Raw genomic sequence first — 22502 nt, 5'->3', positions numbered from 1 at the left:
TCTGTAGACCACCAGTCTGTGACAGTTGATGAGAAAGTGGACACACTCCCTCCTTCTTGGCTGACAATTCTTGAGACAAAATGCACACTTACACAGTAACGTTATACCGTGAAAATAAACTATTATTTAGAAAAGAGAAATATGAAAAATTCCCCAAACTTTTGCAGAACTTTTAATGATAACTGTTTCCTACCAGCTGGAATGTTTTTTCCGCAGGGAAAGGAGGTCCTGGCTGTTAGGAATCCAAAGGTTTAATGCCACGTGCTGGAAGTCTGGAGTGTGGGCTTAAACTGTTGCAGTATTTGGTGTGCACAGTCTATGGCAGGTTCTGAATTACTGTTGTTTATCAAACTGGGCACATTTTTCCATCTCTGAATTCTGCACTGTGTACATTTTTAGCGTAGGGTGGGAAACAGTGAACTTGATTAAATGTGGTCTTGTACGTGAATCCAAACCTTGCAGCACCAGCCAATGAGAAGGGTATTTGTGAAATGTTAACTTCTGTTTTAAAGAGGAAATCCTGACCTAATGCAAGTTCTGGGCCTGTTCTGCAGTATGTGAACTGTCCTCTTTTTCTCTTCCTTTAGCCACTCTCTCTCTGTCAGTGTCTTACTTTTTTTCCTTGTTCAACTTACGGGAAAACAAAACATTGAAATATATTGGTAAATATCACACGTAATAGCACATACTTTTTAAAGTTTATCATCATATTACAAACAACACAAAACATTGATGTCAGACATGTAAATTTTATGGATGTGTGTTATGTCCACTTGTGTTTCCATCAAGCTCTCCAGATACATTTCATGCCATTTCACCATAAGAATGTAAGAAATATATTTTAGTTAAATTTTCCACAGGCATTGTTATTTGTTCAGCTTTTCATCCAGCCTCTGTTCGTCTCCTGTTATTAGCTGCAAAGTTTACAGATGTTCTTAGCAGTGTGCGGAGGGGGTCAGGCACCTTCCCTGAACACGAAGGGCCCCCGATTGCTGCTACACAGCCGCAGATGCCTCCTCTCACTCCCTCCTCTATGCCTAGTAAGTAAGTGTGTTACTAAAGACCGCTGAGCACGCAGCAATTGACAGCATGCACGTCCTGAATGCCCATTTGGTGACAGTTTGTGCAGTTAATTAGCGAGAGGAACTGATATGCCAATAGCAGCGATAGACCTAGGTTATTGTCAGGCAAAACCTGTTTTTAACCCTCATGGGCGAGGGGTCAGGGTGAAGTTGCAGGCACGTTGAGGTTGCACTTGAAACACACAGTTTATCTGCCGATTAGTTTACTGTTGTGGCCACTTACCAAGTTTGGTGGTATTTCCAAGCAAAGCAGCTAGCTCTGTGTGCTCTGTCCATCTCGCCTGTGATGCCTCAGTTTAAGGAGCAGCACTGCCATCAACAGACACATCGATATATTGACAGGTAGTGAGGGAAAGCTGATGTTCTTGTCAAAATGGCTGCTGACTTTAATCCCTGAAGTGGTGCAACTATCGACAGGATGGATCCTCCTCAACTTCACAATTTTTAACCAAAAAGTTAAAAAATAATTGGGTAATTATTAGTTAAGGAAACACTGCTGCCACTGAAGACCGCTGTATCCCTCCCTGATAGAGGGGCATTGCACCTCATTGGACTCCTGGTTCTGTTAGCCTCCTTCCATGAACAGGAGCTGACCCCAGTCTCCACTGTCTGCCAAGTCCTGTTCACTTGCCAGTCCTTTGTTAACAAACTGATATCCAGCTTGGCCACCATCTTACTGTCCTTACCCTTGTGTCCAAATCTCTCCATGACCTTACCTCCCCTATCTCTACGTTTTCCAGCCCAAACACTCTGAGGTTTTGGCCTTCAGTGTGTCCCCATGTTCTCCCCCCCCCCCCCCAAAGGCAGCCACACCTTCAGCCACTGGCCTCCCTCGCTAAACCTCAAAGACATAACCTCCTTGACTAGCTTTGTGGTCAGCTTGAACAGGAGTTAAATTTTAGCACTTCCCTTGAAGGAAAAAAACCAGAAAATCGTATCTGCAAAGGCAAGCATTGTTTTACAAAGAGATTTATCCATCAGTCAGCTAACATTTGACCTGTATCTTGTGACACTTCTATCAAAGGCAGTAATAAAACTTAGATATAATGGGATCAGGATTAAGACAATAAACCAATACAAAACTGCCTTTTGTTTTACCACAGATTCAACAAAAGGCAGGAGTTCATTCTAATGATCAAATTCACTGGCATAATCTCTCCAATGTACCCCTGTTAATTACTTCCAATGCCATTGTATGGTTTTATCGGGAAAATTTACGGCATTTTGTTGACCAAGGTGAAAATATACGACAGATACCTGTGATACTAGTGAACGTCCCAGTCATTTTTTCTGGGACTCTCTCAGAAGATGCTTGCTCAGTAATGTCACAACTATTGTGTAGCAAACACCAGCTTGCTTGCATGTTCCTGTGTCGGGTGTTTTACAGTCTGTGTTATTACACATCTCTTCACCTTCCATCCTCAGCACCAAAGTTTACAGACGTTTTAAAGAGTGTGCGCAGAGGGTCAGCGCCCCTTCCTGAACCTGAGAGCAGTCAGTCTGTGCAGACACCACCTCTCACTCCCTTCACCTCCATCCCTTGTAAGTCAATAATCAGTGCTTCCCTGCCTGGAGTTCTTCATTCTGCAGAAGCCTCAGAGAACGTTATGTGCTTACGGCATGTGAAAGGCATGTGGTTGACACACGTTCAGTATGCGGAGTATTGAACATGCTAGAGATGAACTAAAAACATCTGTTTGCAACTGAGCGTTGCTTGTAGCTTACGTGACACTTCTAACAGGTCAGTGATTACCGCCATGAAGGAATGTGCAGGCAAACCCATTTAGGAATTCAGCTCCAGCTGAACTTCTAAAGGTAAATGAAGTTCAGTGATACCGTGGGCTCTGGGGGGAGGGGGAAAAGTCCAGTAAATTGACCAAACACTGGGCTTTCTATCTTGGCCAATGCCTGATGTATTCCCATTCTGATAGCTGTCAGTGGTATTTGATGGTAGCAAGTGCCACATTTGCATTTCCAACCATATGCAGGATGACTGACGTCAAGCTTTGAACAGCAAAGCTGAAATCCTAGTCCTTTTTAAGGCTGAATCGATCTAAGCTTTCATTCTGCCTCGCAGCATTGGATAACCAATGATCTGCGCACAGGCATTTGCCTCATGTTCCCATTCTCAAAGACTCTTAGCTCAGCTAAAGTTACCACTCCCCAGCTGCCTGCCAGTGGATCTGATGCATCTCATTCACACTCCGGAGATTGTGCTTTCCATCCGTGTGTGTATAAAGTCATTGACAGATAGGGAAGCAGGTAGTTTTCATGATGCAAAGTATTGCTATTTTAGAAAGTGTCAATTAGAGAGTTTGAATTAAAGTTTATCTTTCTGTAGCTGATACCATCAATTAAACTTAAGGTATCAAAATGTCCCTTTTTTTTTCAAATTATGGTTAATTTTTGAGCTAAATTATACCCTGGTTTCTTGCCCGAGCTTTTTACCTTTCCTGCTGAAGGAATAGTTATCCTCATTTTATTGTGGTGACGTCCCAGCCGACAACTCCATCAGGACCTTGCCAGCCTCCCGCTGATGGTGAGCCGGCTGTCAGCAGATGCAGGAGTGTGCGAGAGTTTGTCCGGGGTTAGCTCTCCCATTTGTCACCGGGTGGCCGCCGTCCGGTCTCCACCTACCCGTGTCAGCTTGAGTGATGTCACAAGCCTGTGCCCCCATTCTCCATTGCTCAGACTGCTGAAGTAATTGCTTCATTTTGAGGCATTGCATCTTAGTACAACTTTGAAATGGAAATGCAAACATACGCTGCGGCTGGGGTTGTTCCCTGAAAGTTGTGCAGCACGCACTTTGGAAATGCATGGCAAGAATCTGTCCGGCAGCCGATGTCCCTGACTTGCTCTGGTACCGAACGTGCACTAAATTCACGTGGATTCACGATCCATTTGCATGTTTGATATTATGCTTCTACGATCAGTATCACACATAGATGATACCATCATCGCCTTAAACCACTATCAGAAGTCACCGTCAGGAAAATGTCCTGACAATATAATAAACAGTCTGGTCCTTTGGGCACAAGTTGTAACCAGTGTCTTTAATGGAATAAAAGCAGTGGCCAAATATACTTGGGTCTTCTACTGATGGCAGGAAGTTGACGACTTCTCTCCACAAAGCTTGTTGCCAATGAAGCTTGCAGAACTGCTGAGTTGCAATGCAGGCGGCAACACACCCGCCAGTGAAACTGAAGCCTTCGGTCAGACCAGCTGGCTACCATGCTTGACATTCAACCAGGTTCCAGTGGGTGCCTTGGGGGTTCCATCTCACTGCCTTCAGTGGACTGTAGTTCATTGCCATGTTTTTAAACCATGTACATCTAATAGCGTAATAATCTCTGGATAATAAATCCAACTTTTCTTTCTTTGACTCATCACCCCCTCTAATATATTTATTATTTTTGGACAGTTCAGTAGTCAGCAAGTCATGCCCATGTTTAATATATCCAACACCGCCTCAATTGGGATTCATTTTATAGCAGTGATGGATCTGACCTTCTCATGGCCTCAGTGAGAAGGCAGGACAGCTCGATATTTTAACTGAGTAATTCTGCGAAAGGCTCTACTGCCCGCTGTGTGCACTTCACATCGGACCTGTTAATGACCCCCTGCACTCTTCCTTTCAACCTTTGTGACTCTGAATCTAAGAGCTTACTCCAACACACATCCTGTTATTTTTGAAAAGCCAGGTGCTTGGGTGGCACTGTGTGGTGCTTATTACGTAATCTCCATTTTGAATGAGAATTTGCTCTTTCCATTGAACCAGTTAGGGTAATTTTATTTGTTAATTGATTCACATCTATAAGAATAAGTTAGGGACGTTAAAAATGTTTCAAGTTTTTGGTGAAAAGGACTTAACAGATGAGAGGAACACACAACTTCAGCATTTTGTTTCCACTAGCCCAGCTGAGACGTGCAGCACGTTTGAGTGTATTTAATGTCCACACCAATGTTAGTTGCTTTGTGTGTAGATGAAACCTGCAGCAAGTGCATGTCGGTATCTAACTGTGCTCCAGCTACTTGGATCAGTTAAGTGCTTTCCTTGAGACAGTCCCATTGGCATGTCCCGACTTTTGTCTGGTTTATTTTGGTTTGCTATCACTGGCCTAACAACTTAATACATTAAAAAATATACAGATATCATCAGAGCTATTCTTTAAACTGATCCAGAACCATCACATGGTGCTACATGATATGATTCAGTGAATTAACTGTAATCCATGCAAGAGAGACTCACCCGTCAGTCAGTAATGGTTGTGGCAAGTTTATGGTTTAACCCTTAAAGCTATATTCTCTCTTTTATTCTGATGCCTATTGAGGCAGGACGAGACAGATTCTCGGAACAAGTTTCTAGGGGTGTTGAACTTTAGAAGTAATTTACAGCCCACAGTTCTGCACCCAGCAGATTCCCAGTCTCAGCAGTGGCCAAGACTGGATATGAGGAAAGGCAAAATGGTGAGGCAGGGTCCCTCTGACAGACTCCAAGCCATGTCTCTGAAGAAGACTGGGAGCAATTCACCTGTTTATTAGCAGCACAGTGGTGCCTATCACCAGGGCTGGGAAACAGAACTGATTGCTTTTCCAAGTCAATTGGATTGTATGTTACACAACTCCTTTTCATTGGCTCCTGGTGTTACAGCACACCTGTGTAATTTGGGATTTGGAATATAAACCCTGTGATCCTGGCCACACAGTCCTGGCAAGTCCAAAAGAACACGAACTATAAGCATGCAGATTTAATCTTATTTGTGACTGTGACTGTAATAATCCACAGCAGCGGTTTGAGGGAGGGAGTGTTTGTTCCTCTGGTCTTCTGTCCACCTCTGTCCTCTGATCAACTCAACGAGGAATGACCCATGGCTGTTTTGTGGGACTTTGTTGGGTGCAGATAGGCTGCTGTGTCTAAAGCAAAAGCAACTCTTCACAACTATTTCATTGGCTGTTTGGGCATCATGAGGGGTGAAAGACAAATGAATATTCTTTCTTTCTATATCCGACTGTGGAATCAGAATAATGCAGTGTGCAGAACAACTCTTTCAAAGTCTTTATTGTCCAAATTGGGATGGAAGTTATTTATTCCTGTCAAAAGAGAATATGGCTTTAATTTGCATTTGGGAAATCATTTCCTCAAAGCTTATTTGGTTCTGTTCTTAGTCTGAGTTATGCCATGCATCCTTCACATTGTGTATCATTTCTTCCATAAACTCAGTTGCTAAAGGTTTGGACCGAGTAAGTGTAAAAAGTCAATCCAATGATTCCAAGAGGCCCCTCAGTTCACCTCCTCCAACACAGTGTAAGTGTTCCAGATCTTAGTAGCCAGCTCTAGCTAAAGAATGGCCATTGGTACCATTTAGGCCACAATACTGTGTAATATACTCGGTTGTAATGGCCCGCTGTAAGGGATGGGATACGCGATGCAGTAAGGATTTTACTGCTTGATTAGATGGAACTTCAGCACAGTTCTGGGGGGATTAATGTTTGACTACTGCTCGTGTACTTAAACTTTAAATGACTTTTCTCCAGCAATGTTGATTTTTGATGGTTAAAGGAATGGGAGGGACTGGGTCTGGCAGGGTGGGGCTGGGATTGGGTGGGTGGGGCTGGGTCTGGCAGGGAGGGGCTGGGATTGGGTGGGTGGAACTGGGTCTGGCAGGGAGGGGCTGGGTCTGGGTGGGTGGAGTTGGGTCTGGCAGGGAGTGGTTGGGTCTGGGTGGGTAGTGCTGGGTCTGGCAGGGTGGGGCTGGGTCTGGATGGGTGCAACTGGGTCTGGCAGGGAAGGGCTGGGTCTGGGTGGGTAGTGCTGGGTCTGGCAGGGTGGGGCTGGGTCTGGGTGGGTGCAGCTGGGTCTGGCAGGGTGGAGAGGACAGCCGGGAAATGCCCTACAGAACAAATCCTCGAGGGATGGGCTTGGTAAAGTTGCCGGTATCCTGGGCTATCTAACCGTCCAAACTGAGTGTAACAGGGTTAGAGAAAAAATAAAGAGCGAAAAGGAAGAGAGGAAGATTAGGAATGACATTGTTCAGTCACTTCTGGCAACCTGAAGATGCTTCCACAGATTAAAGTGAAGCAATCGTTGAAAACGTTGAGAATGTTTTTCCCACATTCCTAGTCAGATAAATTTTAGCTTAATTGCATTTCCCAAAAATCAGCGCTGGATCCTTAAAATTTACATTGTCAATTTTGCTTGATGATAATCATCTTAAACACAGAGGAGCATTTTCAGTAGGCCAGCACATGGGAGACTGTGGTACCTGCCCACCAGTCTAACACCCTCTTCCACCTGGTATCACTGAAAAACTCTGCCAGAGAAGTCACATGACCAGTTGCCAGCTCAGTGTTGCCTCTTCCTAGCTACCACCATGTGTTCCGTATTTGGAACTAGAGGTGGACGGAGCCCTGGTACAAACCAGCTATGTGGCTTAAAAGATTGAATTTTATAAAAGATTCAGATTTATGTTGAACAGGAGCTGGAAATGGTCATGTGTTCGATGAGATTATTCCCAATCTAATCTTGGCCTCAGCTCCATTTTTCTGCATGTTTTCCTTGCTTCTGACACCCCAACAGTCTAAAAAATCTGCCCAACTCACCCTTGTAAATGCAACGCACAAAACGCTGGAGGAACTCAGTGGGTCAGGCAGCGTCTATGGAGGGCAATGGGCGGTCAACATTTCGGGTCAAGACCCTTTTGATTTCCTTCAGCGTTTTATGTGTTGCTCCAGATTCCAACATCTGCAGTCACTTGTGTCCCATCCTTGTAAAATATTGAATGGCTCCACCTCCATAGTTCCTGGAGGGAGAGGAGTCCAAGAATTCTTGACCCTCTGAGAGGAAGAATTCCTCCTTGTCTCCATATTAAATGGATAACCCAATGTTCCCAAACTGTGCACCCAAGTTCCAGATTCACCATTGGCTGGGAGGACGATCCTCTCCGACTTCACTGGTCAGGCCCCACCGCTGCCCAAGAATCTTCTGTTTTTCAATGACTATTCTTCTAAACTCTCACGAGTACCAGCCCGATCTGCTCAAACTTTCCTCATGACAACCCTTCATCCCTGGAAGCAGTCGAGAAATTTTTTCCTAAACTGCCTCCCAAAGTTTTGACCAAAGTTTCCTGTGCTGAAGAAAGTTGCCATTTTTCTGGTGTCCTTTTGCAATTTTTTAATCTCCAGTGAGACCTTCTCTGCACACTTTGCTTAAGTAACATTTTAAAAGAATCAAGATGCTTCCTAGAACGTAGCTTGGTGGACCTGAAAGGTGTGGATCATGGAATACGCATTGAGTTTAGTGCCAGCTGTTGGTGCCAGATTCTGTATGTGGACATGTCCTCGAGCACAAGAACATGCAGAGAGATCGGCCACTGGAATGGACCTGTTCTTGGTCCTAACCTCTGGGATACACCCGTGCTTGAAATTCAAGGCCAGTGTTTCAGTTTGTGTAGATAAATCAGGAATGAATTGAACACATTTGATGAGAGTTTACAATGGGTTTTGTGTCAACTGAAGTATTTCCCAATTTATTATCTTAAGCCATTACCTGAGTTTGTCCTCAGGTTAACTGCTGGGTTTGAGTGTCCACAGTCCATCTTCTCGAGGTATAACTCCAACTGGGAGGTTAAAGGTGTGGCTTTAACCTCCCAGTAGTGGTTAACATCTCAAGGGCCCACAATGCAAAAACCTGCATTACAAACAAGTGAAGGAAGTGGGACCACTTGCTGCCAGTAGCCTGTCTGTCAAAGGGAACGTCAGCTGGCAGAAATCTTGATCCAGACAGTGGTTCTATTGATGGAAATGCAGTCAACTTATGACAACTTCAACCTGGTCAAAAGTTCCAGGCCTGTCCTCAGGGATGATCAAGCAAAATTTGATTCTATGCAAGATCAGGAGAATTTAGGAGATCTAAGATGGGCTTTGAAAGAAGCGAGAGAGTTAGAAGCACACAGCTTTAGAGGAGGGAATTCTAGGGCTTAGGATCTTAAAAATTGCCGGCAAGAATGGTGACATCCCAGCGGGCAGTTGGGCAAGAGTTGGTTAGACCAGGGAGGATGCTGGCGAGGACTCCTAAAACCAAAGCATTGCTTAACTGGAAGCCATTGTGGGTGAATGAGCGGAGGAGTGGAGGTGGACATGGCTCAATGTGAGTTGGGTCACAGGTTACAGAGCCTGGATGACCTTGACGTGATGGAGAGTGGGATCCAACCCAGGAATGGGTCAGTCCAGGTGCACACATACATGGATGAGGGATTCTGCAGCTGAGGAGGCAGGTGGAGTCAGGTGACGATACAGAGATGGATGGACTCGCTGATGTTGTGGGGTCTAACGCTACCCCAAGTGTTGCTTCTTCAGACATCTGCCAGGGTGGCGTCAGTAGTAGGGAACAGAGCTCATTGTCAGAACTGAGGCAAGGACTTTTGACCTTTCCAATACTTAGTTGGATTAAACTAGCAAAGTAAATACTTGAGGAAAATAAAACCCTTGCCGTGTTGTGTCACGTTATGTTCAAGCCAGTTTGCTTCCACTGTGTGAATTTGCAAAGGATGCAAGGGATATTAATTTGGGCAATAACTGTGCTGTTTAAACTGCAGGGAAAATTGAGAGGATCAAGACAGGAATACAACAATGCTAGATTAAAATAATTGTCTTTCAGTCTGTGGGGGAGTGGCTGCTGTTCACCTACCGCATGTTCCCCTCCGTACTTAGATCTGCATTTATACAAGACTGCACCTTCCCAAATAATTCAGAAGTCAGTGTTTATCGAAGGAAAGATGTTTGAAGACAGCAGAGGAAATATATTGGGCATTTGTAATCTGAAGCAGGCTTTTCCAACTTTACCCCTGTACGTTTGTAATTTCATTTTATTTGTCCAAAAAGAACACTGTACCTACATTGATGCTGTGTCACTGACGGCCACACCAGGGAGTGTGTCCACTGATAACCCAGGTGATGCACTGTGCCAGCAGCACTTTGGGGCATTGAGAATATTAATGCCAGATTAACGATTGTTGCAGTACATTTTATTAGAAAGACAGCAAGATTTAAGTCAGTTTTGATTTTCCTACCTGAGCCTATTATTACAATTATAATTTCATGGCCTTGCGATACATCCATATTGATTTTTTGGTAGTTACAGCCGGTATAATCCTGTGACGTTTCAAATACCAGAGAACAGCCTTCACTTGGCACAATGGTCCTTATTTCCAAGCAAATATTTTGTTGCCTTTCTTTCCATTTACTCCACTGTCAAACATCATTCATGTGTAAAGAGATTTGATGCTCTCTGGAATCAGTCACAGAGTTGTACAGCACGGAAACAGGCCCTTCGGCCCAACTCATCCATGCTGACCAAAGTGCCTTCCTGAGCTAGTCTTGTTTGGCCAACATCCCTCTAATCCTTTCCTATCCCCGTACCTGTCCAAACGTCTTTTAAATGTTGGAATTGCACCCGCCTCTGCCACTTCCTCTGGCAGCTCGTTCCACACACCCACCACCCTCTGTGTGAAAAATCTGCCCCTCAGGTTCCTTTTAAATCTTTCCCCCTCACCTTCAATCTATGCCCCCTAGTTCTAGACTATCCTACCCTTGGAAAAAGACTTTGACCATCCACTGCATCTCTGCCCCTCACGATTTTAGAAACATATATAAGGTCACCCCTCAGCCTCTTACACTCCAGGGAAAACAGTCCCAGCCTGTTGATTCTCGCCTTATAACTCAAGCCGTCCAGTCCAGGTAACATCCTTCTGAATCTCTTCCGCACCCTCGCGAGATTAGTCACATCCTTCCTATGGCTGTGCGACCAGAACTACGATATTCTAGGTGCGGTCTAAACAATGTCTTGTCCAGCTCTAACATGACGTCCCAGCTCTTGTACTCAGTGCCATGGATGATGAAGGCAAGCGTGCCATACACCTTCTTCACCACTCTGCTTACCTGTGTCGCCACTTTCAGGGAACTATGTACTTGCACCCCAAGGTCTCTCTGTCCTTCAAAACTCCCCAGAGCTCTGTCATTTACTGTGTAAGCCCTGCTCTGGTTTAATTCCCAAAATGCATCACTTTGCACTTAAATTCTATCTGCCGTTCCTTGGCCCACTTTCCCAGTTGATCTAGATCCTGTTGTAATCTTAGACGACCTTCTTCACTGTCCACTACACTACCAATATTGGTGTCATCCACACACTTACTAGTCACGCCACCTACATTCTCATCCAGACTTAATCAAGATAAGATCCTTGTTAAATCAAAGTGATAAGATATTTATAAAATAATTAAACCTGGATAGTGATAGATTCTCCAGTTTGCCATACTAGGGAAGACTAGGGTATAGGAGATTCTCCTGTGTAAGAGTGAGAATAGGTGTTCAGTGGGTGGTCCCCCAGGGATTAGACCAGATGTTGGGCAGGATGTCCCCCAGAGATTAGACCAGGTGTTGGGCGGGCGGTCCCCCAGGGATTAGACCAGATGTTGGGCGGGATGTCTCCCAGGGATTAGACCAGATGTTGGGCAGGATGTCCCCCAGAGATTAGACCAGGTGTGGGCGGGAAGTCCCCCAAGGATTAGACCAGGTGTTGGGCGGGATGTCCCCCAGGGATTAGACCAGATGTTGGGCAGGATGTCCCCCAGAGATTAGACCAGGTGTTGGGCGGGAAGTCCCCCAAGGATTAGACCAGGTGTTGGGCGGGATGTCCCCCAGGGATTAGACCAGATGTTGGGCAGGAGGTCCCCCAGAGATTAGACCACATGTCGGGTGGGAAGTCCCCCAGGGATTAGACCAGATGTCGGGCGGGAAGTCCCCCGGGGATTAGACCACATGTCGGGTGGGAAGTCCCCCAGGGATTAGACCACGTGTCGGGTGGGAAGTCCCCCAGGGATTAGACCAGATGTCGGGCGGGAAGTCCCCAAGGGATTAGACCAGATTTTGGGTGAGGTTTCTCTCAGGTAACAGGGAATTTTTTTTCTGGGATTTGTGGCAATTTATGTAGTGGGTGCCACCTTGCTGCCTAGCTTCACAAGGGGACTGGACTGGTTCTGGACTGGTCACCTTCTCACAGAGTCAGAGAAGCGTACAGCAGAGAAACTGGTCCCTTCGGCCCACCTCGTCCGTACTGACCCTGATACCTATCTACGCTAATCCCGTTTGCCTGCAATAGACCTGTATCCCTCCACGCCATTCCTATTCAAGTACCTGTCCAAGCACCTTTTCAGTATTGTAATAGTATCTGCCTCTGCAGCCCGTTCCAGATAGATCACCCCACCCTCTGTGTGGAAAACTTACCTCAGGTCTCCTCTAATTTCCCCCCTTCTCACCTTAAACCTGTATCCTCTAGTTCTAGACTCCCCTGCCCATAGATTGGATAGATAGACTCTATCTACCCAATCTATGCCCCTCGTAATTTTATAAGCCTCTACAAGGTTACCCCTCAGCCTCCTCCATTCCATTGAGAATAATCCCAGCCTATCCAATCTCTCCTCATGACTGCAGCCCTCCATTCCAGGAAACATCCTACGTACCTCTCCTCCCTTGGTTCAGTTCCCTATCCCTTCCACCACATGATTCCATCATCCCTCTCTTATCTGGATGCACCTATCACCTACCAGCCCTGTCTCACCCCTCCCTCTCACTTCTACCCACTGGCTATCTTCCCTATGCAGGGTCCCGACCCGAAAGGTCAACCATCCCTTTCCCTCCGCAGATGCTGCCTGACCTGCTGAGTTCCTCCAGCAGTTTGCTTTTTGCTCCAGATTCCAGCATCTGCAGTCTCTTCACTCTGGTGCGTCTCTTCAGCACTCTCTCTGTGGTTACCACATCCCTCCTGTCGCATGGCGACCAGAACTGTACACACGCTCCATGCAGTCTAACCAATGTTCTGTACAGCTGCAACATGGTGTTCCAACTCTTGTACAATGCCGCAGCCTGTGAAGCAAGCGTGCCAAATGCCGCCTTCTCTACCTTATCCACCTGCATTGCCACTTTCAATAGTTTCAAAATTCTTGCTCTCGTGTGGACCTGAGAGTCGGTCACAAGATTGCAGCCTCAGACCCTGACCTGTACAAGCTTTGTGTTGCTTCCCTGCATCTCTGTTCCCTTTCTCCAAACCCAGGGACGTGTTTACCTTTTCATTAAAGCCAGCTTGGTCTGTTACCCGCAGCCTCGTTCTCTGCCCATTCACCCAGTTACCAATCTTACATCGGGGGCTCTGCTGCCGGTTAGTATGCCCCGTGTTAAAGGATGCCCACCCACGTCACTGATCTAACTGCGTTCCTGGCACTTTGTTGCTTTCTTTAGTTTTGATATCTGTCACACCTAAATTGTGGAGAGTTTGCAGACCACCTCCCACACCTTGTCAGTCTGCACACCCCACTCCGCGCTCACCATCTTCAACTTCATTTCCTCCAATACAAAATGCTGCCTTTTAATTCTCATTTAAGGCATCATCAAAAGCCCTGCTTCATACAACGGCCAGTGGGTCCCATTCCCCATGGCTTGCAACCATTTTCTCTTTGTACCTATCCAGTTTTCTTCTAAGAACCTTGAATGGCTTTATCCACCAACCTTATGTGTTTGTCGCCACTCTCTGTGTTTTCCCTCACACCTCCACCCCTCCTCCCACAGTGCATCTCCTGCCCTTTGCTTGCAATCAAGCTCCCCTAGTCCTTCAGTGCTCTGCTCCTAGGTGCAGCTGCACTCTGATCTAAACCGGTCACAATTTCGTCCATCTTTGTCTTTATCCCATGATCTTGCATGCCTCTTTCAAACTAAAATCAAGAACATTTAAAATCCAATTCAGGTGAATAGTGGGGGATAAGATTACACTTGCACCTTTCTACATCAGTGGTCAGTGCTTGCTGGATCACTGCTCCTAGGTTTTGAGTCTCTTGAGCAGACACTAGGCTATTGCAAGTGTAGAATCAGTAACCTTCCCTCATCACAGCTCAGAGCGGCAGGATTTATTCTATCCTCTGATGAGCAGGTAATAATTTTTAATCCTTTTGGCTGTCAAATCCCTTTCTGTGCCAAGTTAAGGACTTCCATTTATAATGAGCCAGAGATGACAGCTAGGATATCAGAGCGTCTGAAAGGACACAGCACGTTAACTAAATCTGATCTGAGGACAGCCGGATAAGAATAGCATGGGTAGGTCACTCAGTTTAAATAACAGCTCAGTATCAGTAGTGGTTGGATATGGCCAAGCACTGACAAGCAAAATGACGAGCAAAGAGGCAGGTATGTCAAACTCTGAGAAGGCTTCCTCAGCTGCTGTTAACGATTTGACTGTGTTAATATGTGCAATGTATTGTTAACCTAAGAAAGCTCTAGTTCCTTTTGAAAAAGATGGAAGAGTTGGAAAGGAATAGGCATCCTGGCCTGCCTTCAGTTGCCTGTAACCTGATCAAAGTAATATTGGCACCAAGTGCCCTTAGCCTGAGTGGTGATGAGTAGCTGATGGACAGGCGAGAGTTGGGGCCTCAGGAGCAGCTCACTGAATTCTGTGGGAGGAATATTGAAGTGGGCCAAGCATCATTTAGTGGAACAAGTGGCTGATCTGAGTGGGACAGTGTTTGCTGTGGACCACTTGTAGTGTCGTTTCTTCCACAGACTGGAAGCCTTTATGCCTTTAAAATTCAAGCTGAACTAAATGAAAATCACCGTGTACATTTTATTTGTCCAGCAAAGGGTGTTTAGGGAAGTTGCTTTACTTGCCCCTGGGCTTTATTGTAAGCATGAAGGTCTCTACAAGCTCATCCATCTCCTGCCCTCTTGATCCTACACCCACTAATCTACTGAAACTCACCTTCCCTGTTAGCTGAGATTAATGATTCCCCTTCAGGTTCTCTTCCTCTCTTCCAAATCATCCCTCTCAAATAAAAAACAGCTATTGACGCACCCTTCCTTACAAACCATTGCTCCATCCCCAACCTTGTCCTTTCCAAACTTGTTGAATATATTGCAACCCAAGTTCATGCCTGTCTTATCCAAAAACCTTGCTGAATCCTTGTCCGAATCTGTAACAAATTTTCTCTGATCAAAGTCTCTATGACATCTGATGTGATGATGACAATCTTGGTCCTGTTTCAGCTTCCTGTGTTCTTTGACTCATTTTGCCACACCATCCTCCTCTGAGCTCTCTCCACCAGTTATAGCCAGAAAAGTCGCCAGCACTCCCCTCTCTAACCACACTCACACAGTTACCTCTGGCGTCCCTCCAAGGATTCACTCCTCCCCACTGGCAACATTTGAACATGCCGTCAGTTCCCACACTATTCTGACTCTCAGCTTTATTTCACCACTATTAATTTATTTTTGTAATTTATAGTAATTTTATATCTTTGCACTGTACTGTTGTTGCAAAACAACAAATGTCACGTCACTAAAGTCAGTGATAATAAATCTCATTCTGAGGCTCAAGAGAGACTGCAGATGCTGGAAGTCTGGAGCAACACACACAAAACGCTGGAGGGACTGACCTGCAAAGTTCCTCCAACATTTTGTGTCTGGTTCTGAGGCTGTCATATTCTGTGTCCAGTATCCAGTACTGGAAGAACAGAGGTTTCTTCCAGCTTAATATTGGGAAGATTGAAGCCCCCATCGCAGGCTCTGCTCCCCAGCCACTTCTTGCTGATAACTGTCTGAGACTGTTCACACATTTCAAATTACATTGGATCCTGAGTTGGATTTTAGACCTCATTTATAGGCCATTGCTTCTTCCACCTCTCAGCCCCACTTCAGCTGGTCTGGAGCAGAAACTCTCACCCAACCCCTTGTTACCTGCAGGTGTTCCAGCAGTCCGACCTGGCTGCTGATGTTGTACTTGCTGTGAAGCTCTGGTGCCTGTGTCCTAACTCACCGCTGGGACTGTTCCCCCATCTCCCCCGCATTCACTGACCTACTGACCTGGTCCCTGCTGAGGCAGTGCCTCAGTTTTAAAATTCTCGCTGTCGCTTTCAGACACCTCTGTGCTTACAGCCTTCGTGTCTCCCTGGCCCTGTAACCCTCTGAGACATCTGTGCTTCTCCACATCCGGCAAGTCTAAAATTATCGGGCATAGGTTTAAGGTGAGAAGGGAAAGGTTTAAAGGGCACCTGCGGGACAACAGGGATGGTGGTTATCTGGATTGAGCTGCCAGAGGAAGTGGCAGAGACAGGTACAATTACAAGGTTTAAAAGACATTTGGACAGGTTCATGGATAGGAAATGTATAGAGGGATGTGAGCCTAGTGCAGGCAAATTGGTCAGCATGGACGAGTTGGGCCAAGGGGCCTGTTTCCATGCTATACGACTCGATGACAAGTTGAGCATTCCCGAACTTAATTCTCTGCCATTGGTGGCTGTACCTTCAACTCCTAAAGCCCCTCTCTGAAATTCCCACCAAGACTCCCCCAGCCTCTCCTTAATGCATTTTGAGCGATCTGCCTCTGACCAAGATTTGGGGATTTGACCCAGCAGCCAGTTTTGGTTTGAAGGAGGTACTCTTCATTCTCCAGTTCTTTTTAGTCTCAAAATTGTACCCTAGACATGTACAATACACATAACCTTATCATACTCTGTCTGAACAAAGCACTAGTGGAACACATAGCTGGTCTGTCAGCAAGTGAAATGAGACAGGCTGGTTAATTTACAAATGTGATGTCTGATATGATGAAAGGTTGGAGTCTGAAGTATTGTTTCCTGTGTAATGCCTTTCAGATGCTATTGTTACGCCCTTCAACCAACCCAACCTAAGCTGGTTGAGGAGTTAACAATTTAATATTCTTTTTCTGCTGTCCACTTGGTGAATGACAGCTCAACGCTCCTGCTCCTCACGTCCTCCCTTTGAAGAGTGTGGTGCAGTCAGACAGTTTCCTCTGCCACTGACTTTGCCTGAGACCCTTCCTGACCTTGTAGCATGAGGTGTCAGCTACTTCTCTTACCAGTGGGTGATCAGGAAAGCGCACGTTTATCAGGTGATCCAGTCCTGTGTCACAAACAGAAAGACGTTGGCTCCAGCTAAGACACAGTTCCACGAGTGCCAGCCAACCTGTAGTGTTGCACTGAGCTGCCACTTCCCATGTGAGACTCTTAGGGAATTCTGCAGGTTTGCTTCCAAGCCGACTCCAGTTGTATACTGATCTGCACACTTCCGGCAGTACTACTCAGGAATAGGAACCGTGGCTGGATTTTCCCTCCCCTGCTTGAGCCACGGTATAGAGCGTGTATCACAAAGCCACAGCAGAGATCGGGTAACACCACCAGACCAGGGGTCACACCTGCATTTTTCCTGCCCTGTGCAGCTCAGAAAAGGAACTGATGGATCCTAAACATAGATCATGAATGAAGGTGTGTTCACATTAACTCATTTTCTTTTGTAACAGCATTAGAGTTCAGTGGGAAAATGTGGCAGTAAGTGGAATAGTTTGTAAGGAGACTTATCTGGATTGTTTGCGATATAACTTTTAATTTGTCTATACACTTGGTGCTCTTAAAACCAATTAGCTGGAGAGAGGACAGTGAAGTGCACGGAGGCCAAACTAGACAGCCATCGAGCTTCTAAATCCTTGGGAAACATAAAATTCTCATACAACTCTTGATGCACCTTCTCCCGTGCCAATAGATATTTAACCGGGGCATTTAATTAACTGGAAATTATTAGAGGAGGAGATCTTGCAGCAATCTTTCATCTTAGAATTATCACCAAATAAAGTTGAAGGAGCATATTATTCTGGAACACATTGACTGGTGCAGTGTAACCAGGACAGTGGAGAGAAGGGACTGGGTTTGAACGGTAGGGCAAAGAGAGGACAAAGTGAGAGGGAGTGCAGAGGAATGTAAATACTGAGATATGGGCAGGGAAGGAGGGAGGAGCAGATGATCATGGTGATAATTACCTGTTTAAAACATATTTCATGATTACACTGAAAATACACTGCGTTTACATTTTTTCTGGAAAACAATACCAGTAATCTTTGCCTCATTCCCCTACTGTAAATTGAGGAAGGTTGGATGTATGTGTAGCTTTGCCAGCTCGTATCTCGCCACACTTTCAGTGGTAACAAATTAAACACTGACTTGTTGAGGATTGAATTTGGACTGCAAACAAAACTGTAATGACTTCAACCAATGTGCTGATGGTGTTTATTTTGGATGAAGGCACTGGTGCTAGTTTAATTGGTTGTGGAATCAAAGCTGTTCCAAAGATGACAGCATGCTAAATATAGAAGTGCCTGGAGACAAGATTTTGATTGAATTTTTGGGCACTCTCACGTGAAAGTCGTGTGTTGTCTACACTTTGGGGATACGCAGTAGTGGTCCTGTTAACAAGCATAAACTAAGCCTGAGCCCAAGGAAGCACTCATGTTTGCTGTGATGCAGAACATGTCATGTTTGGGGAAACTCCTTCAGTCTTGGACATCACATGAACATCTGGAAAAAACTTTCTAGATCATCCATTGATTGTGGTTTCTTCTCCAGGAGAACCAAAATGTGGCCATCACAATAGTAACGGTGGCCCGTGAAATGTAAGAATCATGTCTTCTTCCAATCGAGAATGCCCATTAAAATTGGGCAGGGAAGTAAGATAATCAGTAGTGTGCTCTAAAATTGCTGTAGTGATGGGCATGTTTCTTTAATTTTAACCTTGAATTGTCTCTTTTGCAGTGTGTTTGCCAGGTTATGATCACGTTAGGTCTTCAGCACTCCACATAGCAAACTCCCATTCCGATATAAACAATAGGAATTAAAATAACAGCAACTTGGAAATTTGAATCGTATAGCACCTTGGGCATAAGCAATACTAGTCTGCATGACATCAAGAATGATACGTAGATGAAGGTTTAAGGACAGTGCTGACACACACGTGCCTGCATCATCATTCAGTATCACAGCGATGGAATATGCATTTGCTGTTACGGAAATTTCTGTGTTGTGACTAGGTCTGACTCACAAGTGAGGGTAACAGCAGGGAGCACTCGCCTGTTTGAGTACCTGTGATCAAAGAACACTGCTGGGAGCTAGTACTGTGCTGTATCTTTCATTGCACGTTACAATGCATGCACAGAGAGGGTGGGGATTAATTTTTATCACATTGTCAGCTGTTTAAAATTACACGAATAGCTATTTTCAGCCTGTGATTATGAAGCCAGAGCACAGAGTATGCTTTGTCATTCTATTTGTCAAATGTTCGTGAGATGAATTTGGAAACTGTCAGAATTCTAACAATCGAAGCATATTAAAGCAAATCAGCATCATATTGACAACCTCTGTGGCCCAAAATGTAGAGAGAGGATAAAGGGTGCAAAATGTCATTCACAGGAAAGAACTGTAAATCAGTAATGAGATATGATCTTTAACAAATCAAAACTTTTTATGTCAGTCAAGTGGCAAAACTTCATAGATCTGGGGTACTGTCTCCAAATTATTCAAATCATGATTGAAATGTGTCACCATGTGGGTTTTACAGCAGTTGTACATCTTTCATTGTACATTGATCTATAGAATTTTTACATTGAAATCTAATGTACGATTGCTGCTTACAGCAATTTGGACATTTTTATTTGTGGTAAATAATGCCTCGACGTTACTTTTATTGAAAACACATAAGCTTGTGTGTTGATGGCCAACACTGCTAATTCAAATAGCAGAGGTTTCTGTCACTGTTTTTAATAATTATTTTTTTTAAACCACAGTACAGTCATTGCAAAGGTTAAGATGTTTCAGTTAATAGCAAGCCACAGCCCATACTTGGGTTCTGGGAATATTGCTTAAATGACAATTATGTTATGTGTGATATCTTGTCTTTTGAAAGCAAACAGCTAAGAGGACATCGTGGCTCGGAGGGTCGCAAGTCTTAAAGTAATTACCGTACTTTCACGAAAACAACCTGCAGGGTTTATCTTTTTAAACGTATTCCAGAGGCAATGTGGCTTATATTCGTGGGCGGGTTATATGTGCGACTTTTTTTGCAGATGGCTGGCCAACTTCGGTCTTCCTACAGGTAAGAGGTAAGTCATTGCAAAAGTGAAGATGGCTAAGATTTTAATCTGTGTCTGTGAACAAGGGAACTGTTTTAGCGTTGTTCTGAATGGGCTTTAATCTTTAATCAAGAGGGTAGTTTTATCAGGTATTGTGTAGGACCACTGATGCGGGATGGATTTATTGTGCGGGCTTACATGCTTTCTTTTCTCACAAACTGAATGTAATTGTGGTAATTAGGTTACAGCCCAGGTTTTTTTTCGTGAAATTACGGTAACAATCCAAAGTATGAGCTTACACTAATTAAAATTAATTGTAAAAGTTAATATTATCAGCTATTCCAGGTTCCAATTTTAATTAGCTACTTAATGAAATGAATTATTCTAAATGGGAATTGATACCATTAAGCAGGGGATCAAACTGACATTTTTTTTATCCCCAGTTGTAATGATGTTTGGATGGTATCAAATGTCCCATTTTCTTTTTGTTTTTTTTTCCAGCTCGCAAGCAAGAAATCATCAAATTAACTGAACAGCTTATCGAGGCAATTAATAATGGGGACTTTGAAGCATATGCGTAAGTTCTGGGATCACCTTTGCTATTCATTAACACTTGGGCACTGTCATCCTACAAACCAGTCAAATCATTCACGGAAATATTACAGCAGTTTGTGACCTAGTTCTGTTCAAGAATGCATTCAGCATTAAACTTATCTCCTCAGATCCCACCCTTAAGTGCAAGAATGTAATTATTTTCCACTTAATTTTTCATTGCCTCATTCCTCTATTTACACTCACCTATGAATTTATGCTGTAATGGCATTGACTCTTTATATAGATTTGATATAATCTATTATTGATTTAATCTGTACATATATTTGATTTATTTTTCATTATAGTGAATAGTGTGTAACTCTCAGTACAAAAGAATAGACTGAGATGCCCTTAATATATTTTGACAGGCTTTTTAATTTACGAACTGTCACGTAACAAAATATTTTCTTGGAATGCACTCCTTTTGTAAATCGAGGAATGGCTGAATAAATCTTCAAAAATTGGTTTGCTCCTGCATTAATTTAGATTGACCTAAGAGTGAGTCTTTTTTTTTAAGAAAAGGACTTAAAATCCTGGAACAATTCCTTCAGTTTTTATTTTCCAAGTTTATGATTCTGTCCTTACTGTTCCTGTTTTAAGATCTGGGTTGACCCGTGTCAGCTACGGTAGAAATGGGTTTGGAGGATAGTGTTCTCAGTTAAAGCTAGATGCAGAGTGAACACTACTCTACTTTGCCGTAACAGTGTGCATCAGTCTCAAGCCAAAGCACCAGCTATGACATTTTTCTATTTTTCAGCCTGATTAGATAATACCTTTACTAATTGCTTACAGGAAGATTTGTGACCCAGGACTGACATCATTTGAGCCTGAAGCATTGGGCAATCTCGTTGAAGGAATGGACTTCCACAGATTTTATTTTGAGAACTGTAAGCAAGTTGAAACAATTAATACTGAATTGAGAAGAATGTAAAATAATTCAGTTTAGAATTAGTACTGTAACAATGAATATCCTTGTCTGTATTCTCCAATAGAATCTACCCTTGCTTCAGCCACATACATTTATGGTTTCCTTCTTTACCTCAATAGTTCAGACATGGACTTACGCAACTACTTCTTGTCATCAGCAAGTTATTGATTAAAGTGAATATTCCTGTTCTCCCTTCACCTTTCAATGTCCATTCAGTAGTCTGTCCAGGAAACAAGATCATGCCCAGAGTCCACAGGGAAGGTTTTACGAATGTGTTCCCTAAGTGCATGTTATTTTCCATGTGATCTGTGAGGTGAGTCAGCCTCACACTTGTACCGTCTGATTGTACAGTTGATGAAGAAGCAGCCATTCTGATTAGACTTGTGACACCAATCCTGCTGTGCTGTCACACAAACATCTTTACCTCCTTCAAAGGAAACTTGACGCCTCCACCCACTTCCCTTCTGTACTGCCCCCTGCTATGCACATTGCACATCCTGACATGGAGAGTAGCTTGCTCCCATGACTCTATCATTCCATTTGATACACCTGTTTGCTTATGTGCAGGGAGCTTCCTCCTCTTTACCTCCTCATGCTAAAGTCTGGTGTGTTATCTCTGCTCCTGCCCAGCAGTGTGCTAGAGATCGGGAATTCAGTGCAACAAATATGCAATTGAGTTTTACCGCTGAAATCCTGTTTCAGAATTGACATAAGCACCTGCACAGTGCACTTATATTTTACTAACGGCAAAGTTTTACATTGAGGATATTATAATTACAAGTTAAGGACTGTATGCATAATTACTGCTGATATTAACTTAAAATAGAAATGTGTTTTCCACTATATATTTTCTTAATGCATTTTTGGGATCTGGTGACAATGAAGGACCAGTAGTGCAGCATTGGAAGGGAATCTGCAGGTGGTGGGTTCCCTTGTGCCTGCTCCCCTT

The 22502-nt window shown here is 44.1% G+C and overlaps 1 protein-coding gene across 50 annotated transcripts in view; it reads left to right on the top strand.

The window, feature by feature from the left end:
- LOC127584370 (calcium/calmodulin-dependent protein kinase type II subunit beta) overlaps window positions 1-22502 on the top strand; it is a 254845-nt gene that overhangs the window by 228052 nt on the left and 4291 nt on the right. For 27 of the 50 annotated variants that reach the window (XM_052041099.1, XM_052041128.1, XM_052041112.1 and 24 more), the window contains 2 exons: window positions 20533-20608; window positions 21418-21512. In XM_052041099.1, the coding sequence (XP_051897059.1) occupies window positions 20533-20608; window positions 21418-21512 (171 nt within the window). Of the gene's footprint in view, window positions 1-20025; window positions 20062-20532; window positions 20609-21417; window positions 21513-22502 lie in introns of all 50 variants that reach the window. The other 23 variants (XM_052041093.1, XM_052041108.1, XM_052041096.1 and 20 more) reach the window with 1 other exon arrangement.

The sequence above is a fragment of the Pristis pectinata genome, chromosome 29 (assembly GCF_009764475.1).
Source record: "Pristis pectinata isolate sPriPec2 chromosome 29, sPriPec2.1.pri, whole genome shotgun sequence".
NCBI classification, from domain to species: Eukaryota; Metazoa; Chordata; class Chondrichthyes; order Rhinopristiformes; family Pristidae; genus Pristis; species Pristis pectinata.
This window is presented reverse-complemented; position numbering and strand designations above follow the sequence as displayed.